At 42.5% G+C, this 23,546-nt stretch overlaps 4 protein-coding genes across 7 annotated transcripts; 1 reads left to right on the forward strand and 3 right to left on the reverse strand.

Annotated features, from left to right (window-relative positions):
• Positions 1–5,522: 5,522 nt before the first annotated feature.
• Positions 5,523–6,041, reverse strand: LOC125582325 (uncharacterized mitochondrial protein AtMg00860-like). The gene has a single exon (XM_048748960.1). The coding sequence runs from the start codon at positions 6,039–6,041 to the stop codon at positions 5,523–5,525; it is 519 nt and encodes a 172-aa protein (XP_048604917.1).
• Positions 6,042–6,050: 9 nt separating this feature from the next.
• Positions 6,051–9,608, reverse strand: LOC125582326. Its single transcript, XM_048748962.1, has 5 exons — positions 8,643–9,608; positions 8,286–8,598; positions 6,712–6,929; positions 6,307–6,522; positions 6,051–6,062 (listed from the first exon to the last, which is right to left on the reverse strand). The coding sequence occupies exons 1-5, from the start codon at positions 9,606–9,608 to the stop codon at positions 6,051–6,053; spliced, it is 1,725 nt and encodes a 574-aa protein (XP_048604919.1).
• Positions 9,609–10,337: 729 nt separating this feature from the next.
• On the reverse strand, positions 10,338–14,711 carry LOC125581888. Of its 4 annotated transcripts, XM_048748072.1 has the most exons (6): positions 13,695–14,711; positions 12,778–13,548; positions 12,418–12,701; positions 12,232–12,337; positions 11,568–12,161; positions 10,338–11,360 (listed from the first exon to the last, which is right to left on the reverse strand). In XM_048748072.1, exons 1-2 carry the CDS (start codon positions 14,685–14,687, stop codon positions 12,949–12,951), a joined length of 1,593 nt encoding a protein of 530 aa, XP_048604029.1. In that variant the 5' UTR covers positions 14,688–14,711; the 3' UTR covers positions 10,338–11,360; positions 11,568–12,161; positions 12,232–12,337; positions 12,418–12,701; positions 12,778–12,948. The 4 variants fall into 4 exon arrangements, with proteins under 4 accessions (XP_048604029.1, XP_048604031.1, XP_048604030.1 ...); XM_048748074.1 differs by lacking the exon at positions 11,568–12,161; XM_048748073.1 differs by having other exon boundaries at positions 10,338–12,161.
• A 2,347-nt stretch (positions 14,712–17,058) lies between these two features.
• LOC125582327 lies at positions 17,059–23,456 on the forward strand. Its single transcript, XM_048748963.1, has 2 exons — positions 17,059–17,763; positions 23,397–23,456. Exons 1-2 carry the CDS (start codon positions 17,191–17,193, stop codon positions 23,454–23,456), a joined length of 633 nt encoding a protein of 210 aa, XP_048604920.1. The 5' UTR covers positions 17,059–17,190.
• Positions 23,457–23,546: the final 90 nt, after the last annotated feature.

The raw sequence follows: 23,546 nt of genomic DNA on the forward strand, positions 1-23,546 counted from the left end.
CGGGATACCACCAGATTGCGATAGCTGATGGAGATGTGCGGAAGACGGCCTTCCGTACACGCTATGGGCATTATGAGTTTGTGGTGATGCCATTTGGATTGACGAACGCACCGGCAGCGTTCATGAAGCTTATGAATGATGTGTTTCGGGAGCACTTGGATAAGTGTGTGATCGTTTTCATCGACGACATTTTGGTTTATTCTCGGAGTAGAGAAGAGCATGCTGAGCATTTGAGGGTTGTGCTGGATAAGCTTCGGGAACACCAGTTGTTTGCCAAGCTGAGTAAGTGTAGCTTTTGGCAGAGGAAGATTGGATTTTTGGGCCATGTGATTTCAGAAGCAGGAGTTGCCGTAGATCAGGAGAAGATTACCGCCATTTCAGAGTGGCCGACGCCAAAGAATGCTACGGAGATCCGCAGTTTTCTCGGTTTGGCGGGGTACTACAGGAAGTACGTCAAGAGTTTTGCTAGCATTGCAAAGCCAATGACGAAGCTGACGGGCAAAGACGTCAAGTTTGATTGGTCAGACGATTGCTCGAGGAGTTTCACTGAGTTAAAGCGACAGCTGACCCATGCGCCCGTTTTGGTACTCCCGAGGCCAGGGATACCATATGAGGTTTACACTGATGCGTCAGGCACTGGTTTAGGATGTGTATTGATGCAGGAAGGTCAGGTCATTGCATATGCATCACGTCAGTTGAGGCCTCACGAGGTCAACTATCCTACGCATGATTTAGAGTTAGCAGCAGTTGTATTTGCACTGAAGATCTGGAGATCATATTTATATGGGGAGAAGGTGAAGATCTTCACGGACCATAAGAGTTTGAAATATATCTTCACTCAGGCGGATTTGAATTTGAGGCAGCGTAGGTGGGTCGAGTTGTTAGCAGACTACAACCTGGATATTGCTTATCATCCGGGAAAAGCTAATCAAGTAGCAGATGCCTTGAGCAGGCGCAGGAGCGATGTTTCAGGAACCAAGGAGGTTCAAGAGTTTACTAGGACACTTGCTAGTCTCAAATTGTGTGCCACTACCGTGGAAGGTGAGGCAGTTGGCCTCGAGGCTGTGGAGCAAGCAGATTTGTTATGGAAAGTGCGTAAGGCTCAGGATGCTGATAAGGCTTTGTGTAAGCAGATCGAGATTGAGAGTATTGGATATCATACAGCTTCGAGTGGGATGTTCATGTATCGGAACCGGGTTTGTGTGCCTAATGATGAGTTGTTAAAAAAGGAAATCTTGCAGCAGGCACACCACTCGCGTTTCTCTATTCATCCAGGAAACACCAAGATGTACAAGGATCTCAAGCGTTATTATCATTGGCTTGGCATGAAGAGGGATGTTGCTTCATTTATATCGCAGTGTCAGACGTGTCAGATGGTCAAGGCCGAGCATCAGGTGCCTAGCGGGTTATTGCAGAACCTGCCATTGCCAGAGTGGAAATGGGACATGGTAACTATGGATTTTGTGACGGGGTTGCCAACCACCTTAGGAGGAAAGAATGCCATCTGGGTAATCGTGGATAGACTTACCAAGTCAGCCCATTTTCTAGCTATTAAGAAGACGGACAAAGCTGATCAGTTAGCACAGACTTACATCAGCGAGATTGTGAGATTGCATGGAGTTCCTGTCAGCATTGTATCAGATCGAGATACAAAGTTTACGTCCGAATTTTGGAGAGCCTTCCAGAAGGCGCTTGGGACGAAAGTGCATATGAGTACGGCTTATCACCCGCAGACAGACGGTCAGTCAGAGAGGACGATTCAGACTTTGGAGGATATGCTTAGAGCTTGTGTTTTGGATTGGGAAGGGAGTTGGGCAAAGTACCTACCCCTAACGGAGTTCGCCTACAATAATAGTTATCACTCGAGCATTAAGATGGCACCATATGAGGCTCTTTATGGTAGGCCTTGTCGCACACCGCTTTGTTGGACCGAAGTGGGGGAGCGACGTGAGATAGAACCTGCAATGGTTCAAGAGACAGTTGAGCAGGTTGAGATGCTTAAGATGCGGCTTAGGGAAGCCCATGACCGTCAGAAGAGTTATGCAGATAAGCGGCGTAAAGATTTGGAGTTCCAGGTTGGCGACCTGGTATACCTGAAAATGAGGACATTTCAGGGAGGATCTAAGACTCGGAAGCTGAAGAAGCTTAAACCGAGATATATGGGACCATATCCCATTTTGGAGCGAATTGGAGCAGTTGCTTACCGATTGGATTTATCCGAAGAGTTATCAGATTTCCATGACGTGTTTCATGTTTCGGTTTTGAGGAAAGTCGTGAGAGAACCAGAGCTCATTTTGCAGCAGCCGCCCAGTGACCTTGGTAGGAATTTGCGTGCGCCGTGTCAGCCAGTAGAGCTATTGGATCGCCAAGTGAAAGCAGATGATGGTATGATGACTATGTTGGTCAAAGTTCGTTGGGAGAGAGATGGTATTCAGGAAGAAACTTGGGAGTCCGAGCCCCAGATGAGGATTGATTATCCGGAGCTTTTCCGGGTTGACATTGGACATGACAACTTATGAGTAAGTAGGGGAGAATTGTAATGACCCCAACCCTAGGTAGCCCAAGGGTCAAGTCATTTTTCTTTAAAGAGAGAGAGAGAGAGAGAGAGAGAGAGAGAGAGAGAGAGAGAGAGAGAGAGAGAGAGAGAGAGCTCACCAAGAGTCCTCGCCGGAGCCACCGCACGCCAGGACGTCATCAAGCTCGTCATCACCATCAACCGCAGCTCGAGGTAACCGGAAACCGCCATGTTTTGAGTTATGTTTCGGTCGTTTTAGTAAATCGATCATAACTTTCTAACCGTAGTGAATCTCGTGCATCCAAGGCCATCATCGTGTTCCTCTCGTCAAGACGAAGCCGTAGACACCAACCGCGTCGCGATCGGAGCCTGGACGAAGCCGTACGCGCCCCCCGAAGATTCGCCTCTGCGCGCGCGTGAGTTCCACGCGCCGCCGCCGGACCACCGTCCTCCGCCGCAGCGCCGCCGCCGGACCACCGTTCTCCGCCGCAGCTCCGCCGTCGCCGCCGGCCAACTTTCCGGTAAGCCACCGCCGGATCTCCGCCGTCGCCGCCGGTGACCGACACCGGTGACTCGCCGGCGACTCGCCAACTCGGCCGAGTCGACCCGGTGAGTCAACTCGGTTGACTCGGTTAACCGGTTGGTTAGCCGGTTTGAATTGATTTCAATTCGGTTAGGCTAAACCGGTCGGTTTAAATCAATTGGAAATCGGTTAGGATAAACCGGATTAATTAATTAAATAATTAATTAATTAATTAATTAATTAATTAATTAATTAATCTTTGACCAGCGGGTTGACTTTTCCGTAAATACCCGTTTTAAACCGTTCGAAAGGCGTTCTGACTCGAAATTTCGATCTGATTTCAGATTTGGAGTCCATTTGAGCAGCTGGAGTTCATATATACCACTTCTCTTCATTGCTAAGGTGAGGGCTACTCCGTTAAATCCCGAGCTAGTTTAGTACTACCGTTATGGAAAGTTTAGTTTCGAAACATGATCCGTCTCTGTGAATCGAGTCTGTTTGAGAGTCTTGCTTGTTTATTATTATTATTGATTGTTAAACCGGAAATAGGATAATAGAGGATTCAACGGTTGATTGAAATGATTGATGTTAAGAATTGTTATATATATGTATATATATGCGAGTCCATGTTTTGGAGATTTGCGGGGTGCAGAGACGTTTGCACTGGCTGCCTATGTTTGAGGAGTTTTGCGGGGTGCAGAGACGTTTGCACTGGCTGCCATGTTTGTGGAGATTTGCGGGGGTACAGAGACGTTTGTACTTACGACGCCTTAGAGATTTGCGGGGTGCAGTGTGGACTACTGTGCTAGCGACGCCTGTAGAGTTATATATATTTATATCCTTATGAGGAAATGTGATATGCTATTATCGCATTGGTTGTATCATGTCTAGTCCACTAGACATATGTGATTGTTCTGTGTGGTGTAATAGGCACCGTGATTGTCTCGTGCTAGAGCTAGGCCTACATAGTTGTAGTGCTATGAACTGAGTCAGTGGTTTGCGGTTTAGCATCCCATACCTCACTGGGCGATTCCCCTGTCGCTCACCCCTCCTTATTTCCCCCTTTCAGGTGAGACCGACGAGCAGGAGTGATTTTTCGGACCGGTGCTATTGGGCTTTTGGGCTTCTATCGTTTTATCGATTTTATCGTTATCGGGCCTCTAGGCCTTTGGACTTTTATCGTTATGGTATTTCGTATTTTGGATTCTCGGTTTATGTCGTACCTTATGTTTCGGATTTTATTTATATTATGGAATTCATGCGTGGATGTGGACTTTCAAATATTTATATATGGATATTTCAGATATTTGTATTTATCGAAGTATTTTTACTATTTCGAAAGTGACGGGTGTCACAAACTCTTTCACTCAAAGGCAAAGGTAAAAGATCAAGTGGAAACATAGGGTTGAAACCATAAACAATTTCAAACGGTGAGAACTTAGTAGCAGAATGCACAGAATGATTGTATGCAAACTCAACATGTGGCAAACATTCTTCCCAAAGTCTAAAATTCTTATTAACCAAATACCTAAGCAATGCAGACAAAGTTCGGTTCACAACCTCAGTTTGACCATCGGTCTGAGGATGACAAGTGGTCGACAATAAAATTCTAGTTCCTAGTTTAGACCACAAGGTCTTCCAGAAATAGCTAAGGAACTTAGCATCTCGATCAGACACAATTGTTCTAGGCATGCCATGCAATCGGACAACATCTCTAAAGAATAGTTCAGCAACATGCACACCATCATCAGTTTTATGACAAGGTATGAAATGAACCATTTTTGAAAACCTATCAATTATCACAAAGATAGAATCTCGTCCGGCCTTAGTCTTAGGCAATCCAAGCACGAAATCCAAAGAGATATCTACCCAAGGATGAGATGGAATGGGTAAAGCTGAATACAAACCTTGGTTTTTCACTTTGGACTTGGCCTTCTTGCACACCACACAACGGTTGCATATCCTCTCCACATCTTTCATCAGACTCGGCCAATAGAAGTGCTCATAAACCACCTTGTAGGTTTTCTTGATTCTGAAATGTCCCATCAAGCCTCCTCCGTGAGATTCCCTGACAAACAACTCCCTCAAAGAACATTGGGGAACACAAAGACGGTTATCAAAGAATAAGAAATCAGAAACTTGATACTACTTCCCATAGGAAATCTTGGAACATTTTCTGAAAATTTCCTTGAAGTCTGGATCAGTTGCATACAAGTCTTTGATAAACTCGAAACCAAGCAACTTGGTCTCAAGAGTGGACAGAAGAACATACCTTCTGGACAAGGCATCAGCTACCACGTTTTCCTTACCTTGCTTGTACTTGATTACATAAGGAAAGGTCTCAATGAACTCGACCCAACGTGCATGCCTTTTGTTCAACTTTTGCTGGCCCTTAAGATGTTTCAAAGACTGGTGATCCGTATGAATTACGAACTCCTTAGGCCAAAGGTAGTGCTGTCACGTCTGAAGGGCCCGGACCAAAGATTACAGTTCCTGGTCATAAGTGGGATAGTTGAGTGTGGCTCCTCCAAGCTTCTCACTGAAGTAAGCAATGGGTTTCCTATCCTGCATCAAGACAGCACCAATACCTACACCCGAGGCATCACATTCGATTTCGAAAGTCTTAGAGAAATCAGGAAGAACAAGTAATGGGGCTTGAGTCAACTTCACTTTAAGGATCTGGAACGCCCCTTCTTGGGCTTGTTCCCACTTGAATCCAACGTTCTTCTTGATCACTTCGGTGAGAGGGGCGGTTATAGAGCTGAAGTTGTGAACAAACCTTCGATAGAACCTGGCCAGGCCGTGAAAGCTTCTCACCTCGCCCACGGTCGTTGGACTGGGCCAGTCTCGGATGGCCTTGATCTTTTCTTCGTCCACTCTGAGTTCATCTGCACCTACAACAAAGCCTAAGAAGACCACGTGATCTGTCCCAAAAGAACACTTACCAAGATTAGCAAACAAACGTTCTTTCCTAAGTACTTCAAGAACAGATTTCAAATGCATTTTTGATCATCAAGGTTCTTGCTGTAAATGAGAATATCATCAAAGTAGACAACAAAAAATGGCCAATAAAGGACCGCAAGATATGATTCATCAAACGCATGAATGTACTAGGTGCATTGGTAAGGCCAAATGGCATGACAAGCCATTCATACAATCCTAGTTTAGTTTTGAATGCGATTTTCAAATCAATTTTAGAAAACACAGAAGATCCATGCAACTCATCAAGCATGTCATCAAGCCTAGGGATTGGATGTCTATACTTTACCGTAATGTTATTGATGGCTCGGCAGTCCACACACATGCGCCAAGTGCCATCCTTTATGGGCACAAGGAGGACAGGAACGTCACAAGGGCTGAGGCTCTCCCTGACGTATCCCTTCTCAAGAAGCTCTCCAATCTGTCTCTGAAGTTCCTTTGTCTTCACAGGATTGGTTCGGTAAGCTGGCCGGTTTGGAAGAGACGCACCTGGGACGAAGTCGATCTGGTGTTCAATGCCTCAGACTGGTGGCAATCCCTTATGATTCTCATTTGGAAACACATCAGATTATTCCTGCAAAACATCTCTCAGATCACTCGGAATTTCCGATGCAATGTTAGAAGAGGAAGCCATTAGAGTTTCTTTGTAAACAAGCAAAAGAAACGACTGTTGTGAGCATAAGGATTTCTTTACCTGGCTTCCTTTGATAAAGAAGTTTGAGTTCCTAGGAGATACCTTAGGTTCGGATGGTTTGGGCGCTTTGTCTCGGCTTTTCTTCAGCTGGAGCTGATCTTGGTGGACTTCGGCCGGTGAGAGAGGAACCAAGGTGATCTTCTTTCCCTTATGATCAAAAGAGTGTCGGTTGGTGTAACCGTCATGTATTCTCTTCTTGTCAAACTGCCAGGGTCGTCCTAGCAGGATATGGCATGAGTGTCAATCGATGTTATGGTATAAGCGTCGATCAACACTGCCTTAGGCAAGCGTTATCGATCTGAGCGATTATGTTCAACTAGATTCCTAGACCACCTCTCGTATGCGCCTAGGTATCTAATCCAACAGGATTCGGGTTCAGTTAATTGATTGCACTCTCGTGCCTCTCAATTGTCTTATGATTCTAGGTTCAAGCAATTAGTCACACTCTCGTGGTTTTCCAACTACTTTAGATCCTAGTATTACAAGCTATCCTGATGTAGAGATCTTTAGATATCCTAACAATCATATAATTCAGAAATTCATTCAAAACCCTAGAAATTCCTAAACCTAGCAGGTGGATCTACTCATGCATGATGTTTGTCACAGAAATCATAGATGAATAGATGAATAACATAAAATATAAATAAAACCAAAACAATGGAGTTCCAAGAGAACTCTGAAGGAGTTCCTCTCTTCTCTCCTAACTTAGAACTATGAATAAAATAAAGCTTAGCCGTCAACAATGGCTTAGAAAACACATAAATAGGGTTTCTGGTCGTCCAAGGGTATTTTGGTAATTTGTGGTTGCTTCTGGGCTTCAGTCAGTCATAAAATATGATCGGCCCGCTTTCTGGCATCCATATCCATATCGATCGATGTGAAGAGGTCTGCATCGATCGACATACGTTCCTCTTCTCGACAGCTTCCTCTCGCGAGGCAAACTGACCACTCTTCAGTAAAACATGCATAACTTCTACTACAGGATGCTGATTGACCTCGAACCGGTGTCATTGGAAAGTAACTCAAAGCTCTATCTTGTGTCAAAAGCTGGGCTCAATCTAACGGTTAGAAGGTCTCCATCCATAGCTAGACATCTGACACGTTTGTGCAGTTCTGCACCTCAAAAGACTCCAAAATCACCATATTTCTCCAGAACGTACATGAACCTGTAAATACTCTAAATAGACTCTATATAGTAGTAAATGTATATTAAAACACTTATAAACCATGGCTAAAAATGTGTAAAATCCATAGTCTATCAGGAAGGACGTTGCAAAGGACCTCGTCCTCATATCGTCCAATAGTGAGAGGCACCGCGACCTGTTCCCGGACATACTGTTCTCCAGTTTCATTCAACCATTCCAATCTAAAAGGTCGAGGAAGTGGTTTAGTTACGAGTCCAAGCTTCCTGACAAGAGGATCACTAGCAACATTAGTGCAACTTCCACCATCAATAATCAAAGAACAAACTTTTTCTGAAACTAAACATCGAGAATGAAAAAGATTCTCCCTTTGTTCTCGTTCATTGGTTTTGGGTTGAACACTCAATGTTCTTCTGGTAACAAGAAGTGGACCGTGAACTGGATAGTCGAGCTGTCTGTCCTCATCATCATAGATCGGCTCAAGTGTCTCATCAAAGGCCGGGTTTAGGTCGGTGTCCGATTCTTCTTCAATGATCGGACCAAGGCCTTCGTCCATGGTTTTTCTGGCGACTAGGAGCGGCCCTTGGTGGGGATAGTCGAAGGACTCTCCTTCCTCATTAAAGATAGGACTGTGGTCGTCCTTGTCCTCTAGATCGTCCTTATCGTCCTTGTCCTCTAGATCGTCCTTATCGTCATCACTTTCTGGTTTGGACACTTGCTGGCGTAGTGGCCAAGGCCTTGACATCTATAGCACCGAATGTCTCTTTCCCGGTTGTTAGTCTCAACAACTTTGCCTTTGTCAACACGAGCCGGGGCATTAGTCTTAAAAGCAGTATTTGTTGTGATTGGAGACTTACCTTTGTCTTGATAGCTAGGTTTGGGAACAAAGGCCGGTTTAGAGTAGTTCTTTCTTTTGGCTTGCTGTTCGATCAGAATGGCCTTGTGTAGCATTTGTTCCATACTAGCATACTCCTGAAGCTCCATTCGATCTTGAATGTCTCGGTTGAGACCTGAAAGGAATCTGGCCATGGTGGCGTCTAAAGGCTCGTCCACATCCGCCTTGAGCATCAAGACCTCCATCTCTTGGTGGTAGTCCTCCACGGATTTGGTTCCTTGAAGTAGACGTCTAAGTCGTTGGTGGAGTTCCCGGTGGTAATGTTCTGGAACAAACCGTCTCCTCATCAAGGCCGAGAGCTCATCCCAAGTAAAGGTTGGTGGCCCGCCATTCCTTCTCCTGTGAGTCACAACTTGATCATACCAGTTAATAGCATAGCCAACAAACTCAGCTGCGGCCAATCTAACCTTTTTTATTTCAGAGAAATTTTGACAATCAAAAACAAGTTCAATTTTTCTTTCCCATTCAAGGAAAGCATATGGATCGTTTTTACCATCAAAAGTTGGAATTTTAAGTTTCACTCCACCTAAACCCTCATCAGTTCGTTCAGTTCTAGCAAAAGGATTGACATCACCTTGATCATGGTTTTGGGTTCCTCTCCTAGGACGGTTGATGGAACGATCGTCTTGGTTCTCCTCCTCTCCGACTTCTTCATTCGGCCGTCCGTTCCTCCATGGGCGATCTTGCCGGTTTCTAGATCGGACCGGTTGGCTATTTTGGATCTCATCAAGTCTGAGATGGATCTGTTCCAAACATGCATTCATAAGGTTAGCCATAGAATCACTGAGAGCTCTCATCTGCAAGTTAGATAAACCAGCATAAGAGTTCCCGGTTTGGTTCCTATCTTCTTCACTCTCCATAGTTCCTGAAAAGCCTAACACAAGAGATTAGTACACAAAATTCCTCACACTCAGGTGTTTGATCTCGCCCACTCTTAGTGTTTCTCTCAGAATTTGGATGGTCACTCAATAAGTGGTCTCTCAAAGTTCTAAGAGAACAAGACTAGTAACAAGTTGCGATCTCCAAGCAAACGGGGGTAGTTTAAGATAGAAAGATAAGAACTTTGGTTTTGAAATCCGTTTTAACCACTCTAAGGCTGGATTTTCCAGTCAGCAGGATTTCTCTTCCACCACCTAGCCACTAATCGAACTTTTTGATTCTTTTTCTCTTTTTTTTTTATATAGATCTCTTTTTTTTTTAATCTAGTGGCTGGTAAAGAGATGGCCCGGATTTGAGATAGAAAGAAGAAGATGAACAAATTTAGAAAAATGGAAGATGAGAAGATGAAACGATGAGAAAATGAAAAGATGATACCGGTTGAGTGGCTCTGATACCACTTTGATACGTTCTAGATTCGGACAAGGATCACTCAACGAGATTTTGGATATGAACTCGGCAAAGATGGGAGAACTGGGTGGTTTGAAAGGCGACACACAAGGTTGCGGAAATATCTTATGATACTACCGGCTTCAATTGTGGTTTGGAATGTTACGTCAAGACCAACAAGGGAATATATGTTTACTTGGAGAATCACTCGACAAGAAACAAAGACTGTTCTAAGCAAAGAACAAAGAGATAAACTCATAAACTTAAGGGGAAAATCGATTCATTGATTATGAGAAAGAGTTTACATACTTATACTACTTGTGGTATGTTGAAAGGCAGTCAAATAACTCTTCAGATCAGATCTGGTCAAAGTGATTCTTCGGCTGATGTCCAGATTCATTCGGCCAAGTTGGAGTTGTCGCGGTAAGGATCTGGACGAACTCGGGACGGTCTGGACAGTCCGCCGGGTGATCAAGCAGTGTACTGATGCGGCCTAAGTCTTCAGAAAGCTGGATGATTCGTGCCTTAGAGAAATATGAATGATAGAAATCCAAGAGAGTGTCAGACATGAGAGATAGTCCATCGGTTTGGTCTTTAGGACACTTGGTTCGCACCAAATGGACCAAGAGAGAGAAGTCTAGATCATTTTGGGAAACCTCACGATCCAAGTCAAGTCTGGCTCGGCTGTTGGCTTTGGCTTGTCGAGATGGCTGGGAAGAACGCGTACTGGATTAGTCAGTTCGGATGTCTGGACGTGGGTCTGGTCTAAGCTCCATCCCGGATGTAAGCGGGTCTAGGTGGTACACGGCACGATCGTCCTGGTTGGCACGGCTCGGTAGACGAACCTCGGCTGAGTTGTTCTGATCGGCCTGATCTCCAATCTGGTCCGGTTCCATGTACTGATCCATGGACTGAGGCGCATCAGTAAGGTTCTCCCATGAAAGTGAAATCTACATGAACTCTGCTATTTGGATCTTTAGCTATGTCTTTCATCATTGTTGGTCCACGCTTTCTCTTACGGGAGTTTGAATCTTTTGGCTCCGGAACTGTAGACTGTCCGATCTCACCTTCAGGCTCACTATCAGCTCGTTCTGTCTCAGGTTCTATCATATGTTGTTCATCTTCTTGTGGTTCTCACATGTTGCTCACCTTCTTCTGGTTCTGTCACATGTTGCTCACCTGTCTCCAAAGTACGCACGAACTCAACATCATCATCTGCTTGTTTTTCTTTCTTTTTTGGCTTCCCTCCTCTTTTGTTTTTCGTTCCACCGGCCATAACAATTTACCTGGAACAAATTATGAAAGGAAGAATTAGTTCGAAACTAACAGACACTGATAAATCCAAACAAACAGACCAAGACCAACCAAACAAACAAACAACGAACATTCCAAACAAACATAGAATGACCATGACCAAACCAAACAAACAGACAATGACCAAACCGAACAAACATACAGACAATGAAAATAATCAAAAGGGATACGTTTCACACATATATGCCTTCACAATCAGTTCTGACATTCTCTGCCTCATCAATGTCAACTTCCATGTCGATATTTGATGGTAATGGCCCAATGTTTGCAGTCCCCTCTTGAATATCTTCCTTACTGTATCTTCTCGAAGGATCTCTCATAACAGTATACCAATGTGATGACTCATCTTCCCTAGAGTAAAAGACTTGCTTTGCTTGAGATGCTAGAATGTATAGATCACTTGCAAAGGATGCTTGACTATGATGGAGGTTAACAAGGGTGAAACCATCTTCAATCTTCACTCCATTACCCTTTACTGCCCATTCACACCGGAACAGAGGGACATAGAAGACTTTATAATCCAGCAAAATGATGTCAGTTACTCTGCCGTAAAAAGAAACCAGATCGACGACCTGTGATATATCTTTGGCACTAGATCTACAGACTGCTGTAGCCTCATAATAAACCCCACTATTCTGACTTCTCCTATCAATTGACGTTGTGTGAAACCCCTGCCCATTAACTATGAATCATGTATAAGACCTTGCAGAACAACATGGACCATAAGTTATCCACTTAAGTGTTTCTTCATGCTCTGTAGAATCAAGAGGCACCTAACAAAGTAAAATCAAGTCAAAGACATGTCTACGGCAACAAGAGAAATTATGAAAACAAATTAGTAACCTGTTCTTTTAGCCAAGTTGCGAAATTCTTTGTGTGCATACTTGATAAGGTTGATGCATCTCGCCGACATTTTTCACATGTGTCTTGTAAATACTGTAGATGCTCACTTGTAAAAGATTGAAAGTAAAAGAAATGAATCAATTGGTTGATCAGAAAACAAAAGAGTAAGTGAAATATGATACTTACTCTACGTATGGTTCACGAAAGCCATGTTTTGGATGATAGCAAGATGTGCTACTTTCTTTTCCATTTCAGTCAGAGTAATTGGAGTGCCTGTGGATATTGGACGACCCTCTAAGATGGAATTGTTCTCATACTCTGTGTTTCTGTCTATTTTTTCTTCTACGTCTGTTGTCTTCTTAAAAAATTCATTGCAAAACCCGATACATTCTTCAGCTAAATACGACTCAGCGATGCACCCCTCAGGTCTTGCAGGATTTCTCACAAAGTCTTTGAGGACTTTTATGTACCTGAGACGAAAGTGAGTATAGATTGATTAGCAAAAGTGAGTATAGTCAAAATTTTAAAAAGTCATATATATAATACCTTTCAAATGGGTACATCCATCTAAATTGGACTGGTCCACCAAGGCGGGCTTCCCTTCCTAGGTGCACAGTCAAATGGACCATGATATCAAAGAAGCTTGGAGGGAAAAATCTTTCAAACAAGCATAGAGTCTCAACAATCTCAGCTTCCATAACCAATAGCTTCTCCCTATCAATCACTCTCTGGCACAACATATTGAACAATGCGCACAACCTCAAAATGGACCATGATATCAAAGAAGCTTGGAGGAAAAAATCTTTCAAACAAGCATAGAGTCTCAACAATCTCAGCTTCCATAACCAATAGCTTCTCCCTATCAATCACTCTCTGACACAGCATATTGAAGAATGCGCACAGCCTCAAAATGGCTAGCCTAGGTCCTTTAGGTAACGATCCTTTAAGCGCAATCAGAAGAAGTTGCTGCATTAAAACATGATAGTCATGGGATTTCAAACCTGATACTTTACAGTCATCTAGTGAAACACCTCTTGAAATGTTTGAGCAATATCCATCTGGCCCTTTGAAGTCAAATAGTCGCCTGCAAAAGATCTTCTTCTCTGCCTTCGACAAAGACCATAGTGCTGGAGGAAGATATGTTCGTTTTCCTTGGATTTTAGGGTGCAACTCCTGCCTAATACCAAATTCCTCCAGATCTTTACGAGCAGCAAGACCATCCTTAGATTTTCCAGAGTGCAACAATGTGGAAACTAAACTCGCAGCCACATTCCTCTCCACATGTATGGCATCCAAGTTGTGTCTCATCGGAAGTTCCTACGCGAAACAGAAAGAAAACATAAACTCAAAATTAAATATAAAAAAATCATAAACAGAAACATAACGAAGATTGATCTCTTCTTCATAAAATCCATAAACATAAAAAGAAATAATTCATAAACAGAAACAGAAAAAATTCATACCTCCCAGTATGGTAGCCTGAAGAAGATTGATCTCTTCTTCCACCGAGATAACTCATCTTCATCGACTTGAACTTCTTCCTCTTCCTCTTCCTCTTCCTCTTCCTCTTCTTCTTCCTCTGATTCACTAGATAAAGCCTCAACATCAGAGCTTAAATCAGTACTCTGAATCCTTTTCCTCTTACTTGCAGATCTCTTAAAATTTCCAAAGTCATTGTTGAAGTTTCTCAGATTTTGAGAAATTTCACGACCTGTTAGTATTCTACCCCTTCTCCCTTGTTCAGCTTTTCCATCAAACCACTTCTTCTTTCCTCTAAAACTATGAGTTGGTGGCAGACCCTTTCTATGGCACATGTAGACATGTTTTCTGCTGAACTTTAGCCACATACTATCTGTCTTCTTTCCACATAACGGACACCCCATTTTCCCCTTGACTTTACAGCCTGCAAGATTCTCATAAGCTGGGAAATCACTGATCGTCCAAGGCAGCATTGCATTAAGATTAAAAGTACAACAAGTTACAGCATCGTAGGTTACCTCTCCACTGCTCCACAGATGGTTTAAATCGTCGATGAGGGGTTCTAAGTACACATCGATGCTATTACCAGGCTGTTGTGGACCAGGAATCAACAACGAAAGCAAGATGTTCTCCTTCTTCATGCATAGGTCAGGCAGCAAGTTATAGTTCACTAGCAAAACAGACCAGCAACTGTACATCGAATTCTTCATATTGAAGGGATTAAATCCGTCAGTTGAAAGACCAAGCCTCAGGTTCCTTTCTTCTGCTGCAAAGGCCGGGTGTTTTGCATTCACCTGATCCCATGTCACTGAATCAACAGGGTGCCAAAGTTTTCCATCTGTGCTTTTGTTGGTGAAGTACCACCTCAAATCCTTTGCCATTTGCTCAGACCGGAACATCCTCTTCAATCTTGGTATGATGGGAAAGTAATGTAATACTTTCTGTGGGACATCTTTCTTCTTCTCACCAGTGTGCATATTGGTCTTCCATCTTGAAGCCTTGCATTTGGACACTTCTCAAGCTTCTTGTACCTCTTTCGGAATAGACAGCAGTCATTGACGCATGCGTGAATCTTCTCGTAACCCATATCAAAAGATTTCAGAAATTTCTTCACCTCATACAGCGAAGTGTGGAGCACATTATCCTCTGGAAACATCTCTGGTAAGGTCTCAAGCAGATCGTTGAAGCTCTTGTCAGACCACCCATTTTGTGTCTTCAGTCTGATTAAAGAAACAATGGCAGATAACTTGTTGTGTGATGCACAGCTCAGATACAATGGGGTTTCGGCTTCAGCTATCTTTGCCAGGAATTCATCCTCTTTCTTGTCGTCTCCCTCTGCCATCTCAGATAACTCCCCAGTACCAGCTAAATCTTCATCAAAACACTCAGCGGCTCTGTATAACCCGAAGATATCATCATTCCACTGACTTGTGTTGCTTTCAGATTCAACTCTTGAGTCCAATTCTCCATGTAGATACCAATCAGGCCGCTTCTTGTAAGACTCCTCCATTCCCCCAGTAACTAGATGATCAACTACCACAACTCCTGAGTGACGATCTATATTACGGCAGTCAATGCAGGGGACATACAATCATATCAGTCCCTCCCAGACCTGCAGCCACATCTCGTACAAACTCTGAAGCCCCTCTCTCATACGCAGGATCAACTCTTCAGTGGATCATGAAAAGCAAAAAAAAAATAAACGATTTAAGTCTCTCAACACATACTGAAACATAACAGATAATATTAAAAGCAGTACCTGCTAAGATGAACCCATGCCTTGTCCACCATTATATATTCTAAACCAAAACTGAAACTTCAGTAACAATTTTTGACAAATTGTCATCAGAGTCATCAGAGTAATAGTATAATCACTCAGAATACTCAGAACTTGTCCTCGATTTCATAGTAAAAGCACTCAGAGTCAGAACAAATAACATAATAAAATGACATTAGATGAAGCACATAACTTATCCTCGAATTCATTGCTAAAACGAGCACAAATAATAAAAAATTACATTAGATAAAACGCAAATCTACTACGATTCTGAACAAATGACACAGGACACATAAGAGGCATCTCTTCTACTCGATATATTATTCTGAACAAACTACAGAATCACACAACACACTGACACAATGACTACAAAAACGATAGATCTTCAATCAAATACTACAGAATCACACAACACAATGACACAACACAGAATCAGTAAATTATTCGAATAAGTAACAAGTAATCGAGCTGATAAAACTAAAACGAAAACGAAGACATGCAAATAAATTTATTTCGCAAATCGAATCCTTAAAGTCTAAATCGAAATTGATAAAACAACAATCCTAGTTAAAGGAAATCAAACGAAAGATGAAATCTAAGCAAATATGAAATGAAAACAGGAAATCAAATCAGGAAATTAACTATCGACAGAAATGGCGTAATGGCGACCTTCGATACCTTCAGCAACGGAAATGGTCTCGGAATGGTGGATGACGGAGCTTTAATTGGCGGATGGGAGAGGCGGAACAGTGTTTAGAGGTGTAGAATGGAGCTCGATAAATTTTAGCTAGGGTTATGTGAGAAAGAGGAGAAAATTAGGGAAGATAGAGGGAAAACACGATTAGAGAGAGGTAAAGTGAGTTGATTAATGATTTTTACTAAGTGTGTACGCGGAAAAGCTAATTTTGGGTTCCCGCTTAATGAAACACTGTCATCGCGTTTATATAGCACTATTATACTACACAAATTTTTTTTAATTTCCTACAATAACAGTTCGGTAAAACGAGCTATTGCTATCAATGTGGACTTTTTTTGCAGTAAAAATATCATAATATGGAACTACATATTGCAGTAACTAGGTAGGTCAAGTAGAAACTCTCAAATACGTTATTATATACTGCATACATTTAATCCGCAAAAGAACAGTGCCTCCGCTAGTTGATAAAAGCGTGAGAATGATAATGTTGAATGTGAAGCATTCAGATCTCTCGTCTCTCACCGCTTGCCGTATTTAGCGTCTCCATTCCTCAGCTACAATCTAAAAAAAACGTGTCGCTTATTGTCTCGACCTGAGATTAAAACTGTAGCTGACAGTTACGTTTAGAGTTTGTCTCCATCTCATGCTTCACCCAGCACCGTCAGTTTCTGTAAGAAACTATGTACTGATGAGGACAAAAGGGTGAAATGTGGACCCCACACTTGCCCATGTGGTGTGCTCAATGTGTCAAAGCATCAAAGGCCAAGGGTTTCCTACGATCTTTATCTATAAGTCTATGGTCCCGTCACATATTGTTTTTTCTCTTGGCTGGTGTGTACTGAGACCAATAATATATACATGCGGCTTACCATTATATAAAGACCCCCCAGTAGACTAGCGAATATACACATTATCAAGAGACTCATGCATGAGGGTTAAAATCTAATGGAGTTTTTGTTAGTATAAAAATTTAATTTTGATTAACCGAGTGACCATCATCATCATCATGTTACTGAGAACCACATCTGCTCCAATACTCAACTCATGGCTACAACAACACTGCTCGAGAGAATCGTCACCGGAGCCGGAGTCACTGCTCCAGCCCCGAAACAGATCGTTGTCTCTTCTCGCTTCAAAGTCCATAGATGAACACACTGGGGAGATATTGCACCAAGCTTTCTCTGAGCACAGGGAAAGCGTTCTTAAATCAAGTTACAACGTACATGACAGCAGTAACGTATTACCACGAAAGCAACGAAGGTCATCGTTAGATGAAAGTTCCCATGGAACAGCCTACAACGGAAAGATTTTGGATCCGTCCTCGAACCTTTTAACGGAAAGACTGTTCTCGGGCTCTAGGCTGGGAGAGAAGGTCAGTGATGTTGAAGATCATCCGGAGGCTCTTGTGATGGGTGGTGGTGGTGGTATGGGGAGCAGCGGCGTCAAGATCTGTAACGGCGGAGATGACAGTGGAAGAAGTGGAAGTGAGGACGCCACCGATGTGTATTACCGGGAGATGATCAACTTGACACCTGGAAATTCGCTTCTGACCGGAAACTACGCCAAGTTTTTGAAAGAGGTACATAAGTTGAGTAGAGATTTGGAAAAACAGAGAATAGAGACATAAACAAAACAAAAGAAAAAAATATATTAGCCGTTTTTTTTTTTTTTGAAACACAACATATTTCATTCATAAAACTTAGCCAACTACAAAGATATAAGCAACATCTGAAAGTAGATGTGCGATCCTACTGGATACATTCAATACAAGGCAAGAGAAAGATAGAGACGCAAGCTTTGACAAGCTTGATAACAAGTCAAAAGAAAGTTCAAAGGTGCCACATACAAGTAAGCTCCAAGAGTGATTACATCGTCCTTCAAGTTCTTCAACGGGAATAGTCACCGTATATTGTGACGTTGAATGATCCATAACCTCGATGCTCATCGAAATGAGTATCGTTGTGCCTTCCGGTCCCAAACGAACCATCACATAAGGCAACAAACGGTAAGGAAATCGACAATGATCATTGACTACATAGCCAAAGAAAGAGTCCTTCTCACGAAGAGGGATTTTGGTGGAAGTTGTCACTCCTACGAAGTGGAGGATGGTGAAAAGTGGTCTCTCATGGCCCCGGCATGAGGAAGTTTGGCTAGCCTTTATTAAGAAAAGTGCTAAGGGACTACAATCTCCAAGCTTTGATAGACTCCAACTTACTGACATAAAATTCTTGGTATTTGCTCTTGTTGGAGTTGAACTTTGATGGTGTGCTATGCTTGAACATTTTGGAAGCCCTCCAAAGATTGCACCAGGGATTAGAGTATATCCTTCTGATCCTAACATTTGTAGCTTCACCCAGACTGAAAGAGGATTGAGCTTGAAGATGGATTCTTTGAAGACAATAACTGAGATCAGGCAGAAACTTTTCGCAGCTTCAACATTACCGTGTTGGAGCCAAGAGGGTTTATCTGAAACAGAGTTGAGCCTCAGGTCAATGAAGTCTAACCAGCTTAAAGAGAATGAGCAATCGTCAGTGTGTGTAGAGCTGCAGGAGGTGTTCGCGGTGGGAGTCCCCAGCCGTCAAAACTTGTTTGCAGTGATATAAGTGAAACCCCACAAACACCGATGACCAGATATGCATCTGAAATCAAGGCAATAGAACAAGGCAGAGAGGGGAAAACAAGTGAGTACCTTGAACCCAACGATACGGCCGGAGAGAGATACAGATTCAGTTCAAACCACCAGGATAAGTATGGATCCCCACACACATAAGTAGTCAAAAGTAGATCTGAAACAGGCGTAGTTAGTAGCGGCTGAAGAGGGTTACAGGTGAGAGACAGGATCCAGAGGGCTTTGGCTTGGTTAGCAGCGACGACGAGCGAAGCCATCCACGACGGAGAGAACCACAAAACCAAACGCCTCGAGAGATCCGTGAAGCAAAGTAGCATACAAAGGAAAAACAGGAGAGAAGAGAGCAGAGCATGGCGAGAAGCAGCGACGCCGGCGAGCTGTGGAACTGCCGGCGTCGGGAACCATATCTGATTTTAGGGCTTCGATAAGTGTGCCTGAGAGCGTCTCCTTTTTTTTCACAATATATTAGCCGTTTTTAAATGTCTCTTTTTATTATTTTATACAGGATATTTTATATAGGATCTTAAATAGTACATGATATTTTAGTAGAAGATATCCACGTAAAAAGTTTCTAATGCATGGATATTTAAATATGAAACAGGTGAGAGGAGGACTTGAAGAAAGCAGAAGAGTATTGTGAAAGAGCAATTTTGGGGGAACACCAACGATGGAAACATTCTCTCGCTATACGCCGATCTCATTTTACATAACCACGGCGATCGTAAAAGAGCCCACTCCTATTTCCAACAAGCTGCCAAAATGTCCCCAGAAGATTGGTAAATTTTTTACAAGATCTATACCTATAGCTTATGTAACACTTATTTCTTCTTTTTTTTATATATTTTTTGCTTACGTAACACTTATGTGGATAACTAATCAGATTTTTGTTGGATAATTCCAATTAACTTAATGAGCAAGTTAACTCATTAAAGTGAAGTTTGATGGGTTAAGGAAAAATGAAAACATATCGAGCTTAGGAATGTTTCCATATATTATTAGGAAAAGATGTAGCTTCGCCTTTAGGAAAAGATGTAGCTTCTTCCTATATAAAGAGTTCTCATGGAGAAATGTTCCATCAAGAGAAACACATTGAAAGATTTAGTTTTGAGAGAGTTTCTAAATCTAATAAGAAGAGAAAGTTCTTATAATCTTGTGTTTGTGCAACTTTAATTGGTATCAGAGCTCCAGGTTTCGAAAGTCGTTTACAAGAGGAGTTGTAACTTCGATCAAAACATGGGAGACGATTCTCAAGCACGTGATAAAGGTCTTGAGATGAAGAAGAAGGACATACGATGTCCGATGCTAACATCGACCAACTACACCGTATGGTCGATGCGAATGAAAGTGATGCTTCGTTTATACGAAGTTTGGGATATAATTGATCCAGGGAGTAACGATGCAAAGAAGAACAATATGGCGATTGCTCTAATCTTTCAATCAGTCCCGGAGGCGCTAATACTTCAGATTGGAGAACATGATACATCGAAGAAGATTTGGGAAGCTATCAAATCCCGTAACCTAGGTGCTGATCGCGTGAGAGAAACAAGGGTACAAACTTGATGTCTGAGTTCGACAAACTGAAGATGACAGACACAGACACGGTGGATGACTACGCAGGAAAACTTTCAGGCTTAGCATCGAGAGCAGCCGCGTTAGGAGAGATAATGGAAGCATCGAAGCTGGTAAAGAAGTTTCTGAAGGGACTTCCAATAACGAAGTTCATTCACATCGTAGCTTCGTTAGAACAAGTGCTGGATCTAAATTCAACGGGATTCGAAGACATTGTGGGGAGATTGAAGGCTTTCGAAGAACGCATCAAAGAAGAAACCCAAGATGAAGGTCAATCGAAGCTCATGTTTGGAAAGAATGATATGCAAGGTAGTGGAAGCCATAACAACTTGCGAGGAAGAGGCATAGGTAGAGGTTATGGTGGAAGAGGAAGAGGACAAGGAAGGTCTAATGTTTCTGATGGTCATAACAAAGGAGGAGAAGCTTCAGACAAGACCAAGAAGGACTACTCTAAGGTTAGATGTTGGCGATGCGACAAGATGGGGCACTTCGTGTCACATTGTCCTACACGACCAAGAGAAGAAGCTAACCTAACGGAAACACAAGAAGCGGATGCATTATATATGCATAAAGTAGTATTCCTCAACGAAGAGAGAGTGTTTCCTAAGAGGTTTGATGAATGCGATGGAAATACGAGTATATGGTACCTTGACAATGGTTGCAAGTAACCATATGACAGGCAAGAGAGAGTTCTTCTCAAACCTAGATGATAGCATCAAAGGCAAAGTCAAATTCGGTGATGGATCAAACATCGAGATTGTTGGGAAAGGTTCGATCACGTCATCGGAAAAACATGGGAGAGAAGAGCACTCAAAGATATCTACTACATCCCAAGTCTTAAACACAATATCATAAGTCTTGGACAAGCAACCGAGATGGGTTGTGAGGTTAATATGGAAGAGGACTTACTGATGCTGAAAGATCCCCGTGGAAAGCTATTAGTACAAGTCGCAAGGCAACCAAACCGATTGTACAAGACGCCAATGGAGGGTGAATATCCGAAGTGTCTTCAAATACAAGAAACTGATGTTACATGGACGTGGATGCACGGCTAGGACATGTGAACTTGGAATCATGAAGAATATGGTAGACAAAGAGATGGTAGTAGGGATGCCTCAGGTGATACACGAGAAAGATGTGTGCAACGCCTGCTTAGTTGGGAAGCAAACTCGAAAGTCTTTCTGCTTAAAGAAAAGTATCGAGCATCACACGCATTGGAGTTGGTACATGGTGACTTGTGCGGTCCGATATCACCATCAACACCAGCAAACAATAGATATGTATTTGTCTTAATTGATGATTACTCAAGAATATGTGGACGATGCTGCTAAGAGAGAAGAGTGAAGCGTTCGATCGGTTCAAAAAGTTCAAGGAGTACGTGGAGAATCAAACGAAGCTACAACTCAAGAATTTTCGAACCGATAGAGGAGGAGAGTTCACATCTTCTGATTTCATTCGTTTTTGTGAAGAAGAACGAAAATTGTTGTAACTAGACATCTCACCGCATCGTATACACTATCAAGAAACGTGGACGAAAAACCAGGATCATTCAAGCTTCCTCATATTGATGTTACAAGAAGGAGATGGTGATGAGCATCAAGATCACCAACACCACGAAGAGCAAAACAATAATGAAGAAGAAGAAGAAGCTGTAGACGCAGGTGAACAAGAGCAAGTAGCAGAGGAGAACAACGATGCAAACCAAGACCAGCATGTAACATCAAGATATGGTCGTAACATCAGAAAACCAAAGCGGTTCGATGATTACATCCTACTTGCTGAATTTGAAGGTGGCAGACTCTTGCTCACCATCGATGGTGAACCAGAAAGTTACATCGAAAACTGCAGTGATACAAGCTTGGATCGATTGCAATGAAGCAGGCAGAGATCGAATCTATCATCAAAAATAAGACTGGAAGCTCGTCAAGAAGCCTGCAGGTGTGAAACTGATAGGTTTGAAGGTTTATAATATAAGATCAAGAGGAATGCAGAGGAATGGTGATCAAATACAAAGAAGGCTAGTCGCAAAAGGCTACGTGCAACAACAAGGCATAGACTTCGACGAAAGTATTTGCACAGTTGCTCTAAGAGCTTGGAACATCAAACTCGACCGTTTTCAAGGAGATGGAGTTCACGAAGTGCACCAAGGAACTTGCGGTATATCAAAAGAAATAGAAGGGGGGGGAGCTTCTGATCATAGCTATATAACATCGATGACTTGTTGTAACAGGGACTTCGCTCAATGTTATCAAGCAATTCAAAGATGATATGTCAAGAAGATTTGAGATGTCAGACCTCGAGATGCTTACACTATCTTGGTATAGAAGTAACGCAAGGAGCTGATGGCATTCACATCAAACAAGAAGGATACGCGCAAGGTATACTTGTCAAGACGAAGATGGAGTATGTAACTATACTCAAGTTCTGATGCACACGAGTTTGAAAGTATCAAGGCAGAGGAGGAGCCTGAGATTGATGCAACATCGTATCGAAGCACCATAGGATGCTTTAAGAGAGAGTCATAGAGAAGCAGTGAAGCATCTATACTCACGTTCTGATGCAACATCGTATCGAAGAGAAATGCGATGCACCTAGTAACGGTCTATGGAAGTCATCGGAGTTCAGAAGATCAACATACCTAAGATTCAAGTTGGAATTAAGGGGGAGAATGTTGGATAATTCCAATTAATTAAGGAGCAAGTTAACTCATTAAAGTGAAGTTTGATGGGTTAAGGAAAAAGTAAAACATATCGAGCTTAGGAATGTTTCCATATATTATTAGGAAAAGATGTAGCTTCGCATTTAGGAAAAGATGTAGCTCTCCCTTTAGGAAAAGATGAAGCTTCTTCCTATATAAGAGTTCTCATGGAGAGATGTTCCATCAAGGAGAAAACACTTGAAAGATTAGTTTGAGAGAGTTTCTAAATCTAATAAGAAGAGAAGTTATTATAATCTTTGTGTTGTGCAACTTTAAACTTTATGGACTATGTTATAACAATTATATAATGGTGCAGCTATGTGCAAGCTTCATACGCAAGGTTTTTTGTGGGATGTGGAGGATGACGAGAATATGAAGAAGAAGAATGAAGCAGAAGAAGAGAAAACAGCCCCGCCCCAACTGACCAAGCACGCTCGTATCCACACCCGAAACCACATAGACCCCC

The sequence above is a fragment of the Brassica napus genome, chromosome C2 (assembly GCF_020379485.1).
Source record: "Brassica napus cultivar Da-Ae chromosome C2, Da-Ae, whole genome shotgun sequence".
In the NCBI taxonomy this organism is placed as follows: Eukaryota; Viridiplantae; Streptophyta; class Magnoliopsida; order Brassicales; family Brassicaceae; genus Brassica; species Brassica napus.

Coding starts and splice junctions, on each gene's coding strand:
- LOC125582325 (XM_048748960.1), bottom strand. CDS start 6,041: ATGCATTTGAAATCTGTTCTTGAAGTACTTAGGAAAGAACGTTTGTTT.
- LOC125582326 (XM_048748962.1), bottom strand. CDS start 9,608: ATGGAGAGTGAAGAAGATAGGAACCAAACCGGGAACTCTTATGCTGGT. Junction 8,599..8,642: donor CTCGTGTTGACAAAGGCAAA/GTTGTTGAGACT, acceptor TCGGTGCTATAG/ATGTCAAGGCCTTGGCCACT. Junction 6,523..6,711: donor TCTTTATCAAAGGAAGCCAG/GTAAAGAAATCC, acceptor ATTGAACACCAG/ATCGACTTCGTCCCAGGTGC.
- LOC125581888 (XM_048748074.1), bottom strand. CDS start 14,687: ATGCACACTGGTGAGAAGAAGAAAGATGTCCCACAGAAAGTATTACAT. Junction 13,549..13,694: donor TCAGGCTACCATACTGGGAG/GTATGAATTTTT, acceptor TGTTTCGCGTAG/GAACTTCCGATGAGACACAA.
- LOC125582327 (XM_048748963.1), top strand. CDS start 17,191: ATGTTACTGAGAACCACATCTGCTCCAATACTCAACTCATGGCTACAA. Junction 17,764..23,396: donor ACGCCAAGTTTTTGAAAGAG/GTACATAAGTTG, acceptor ATAATGGTGCAG/CTATGTGCAAGCTTCATACG.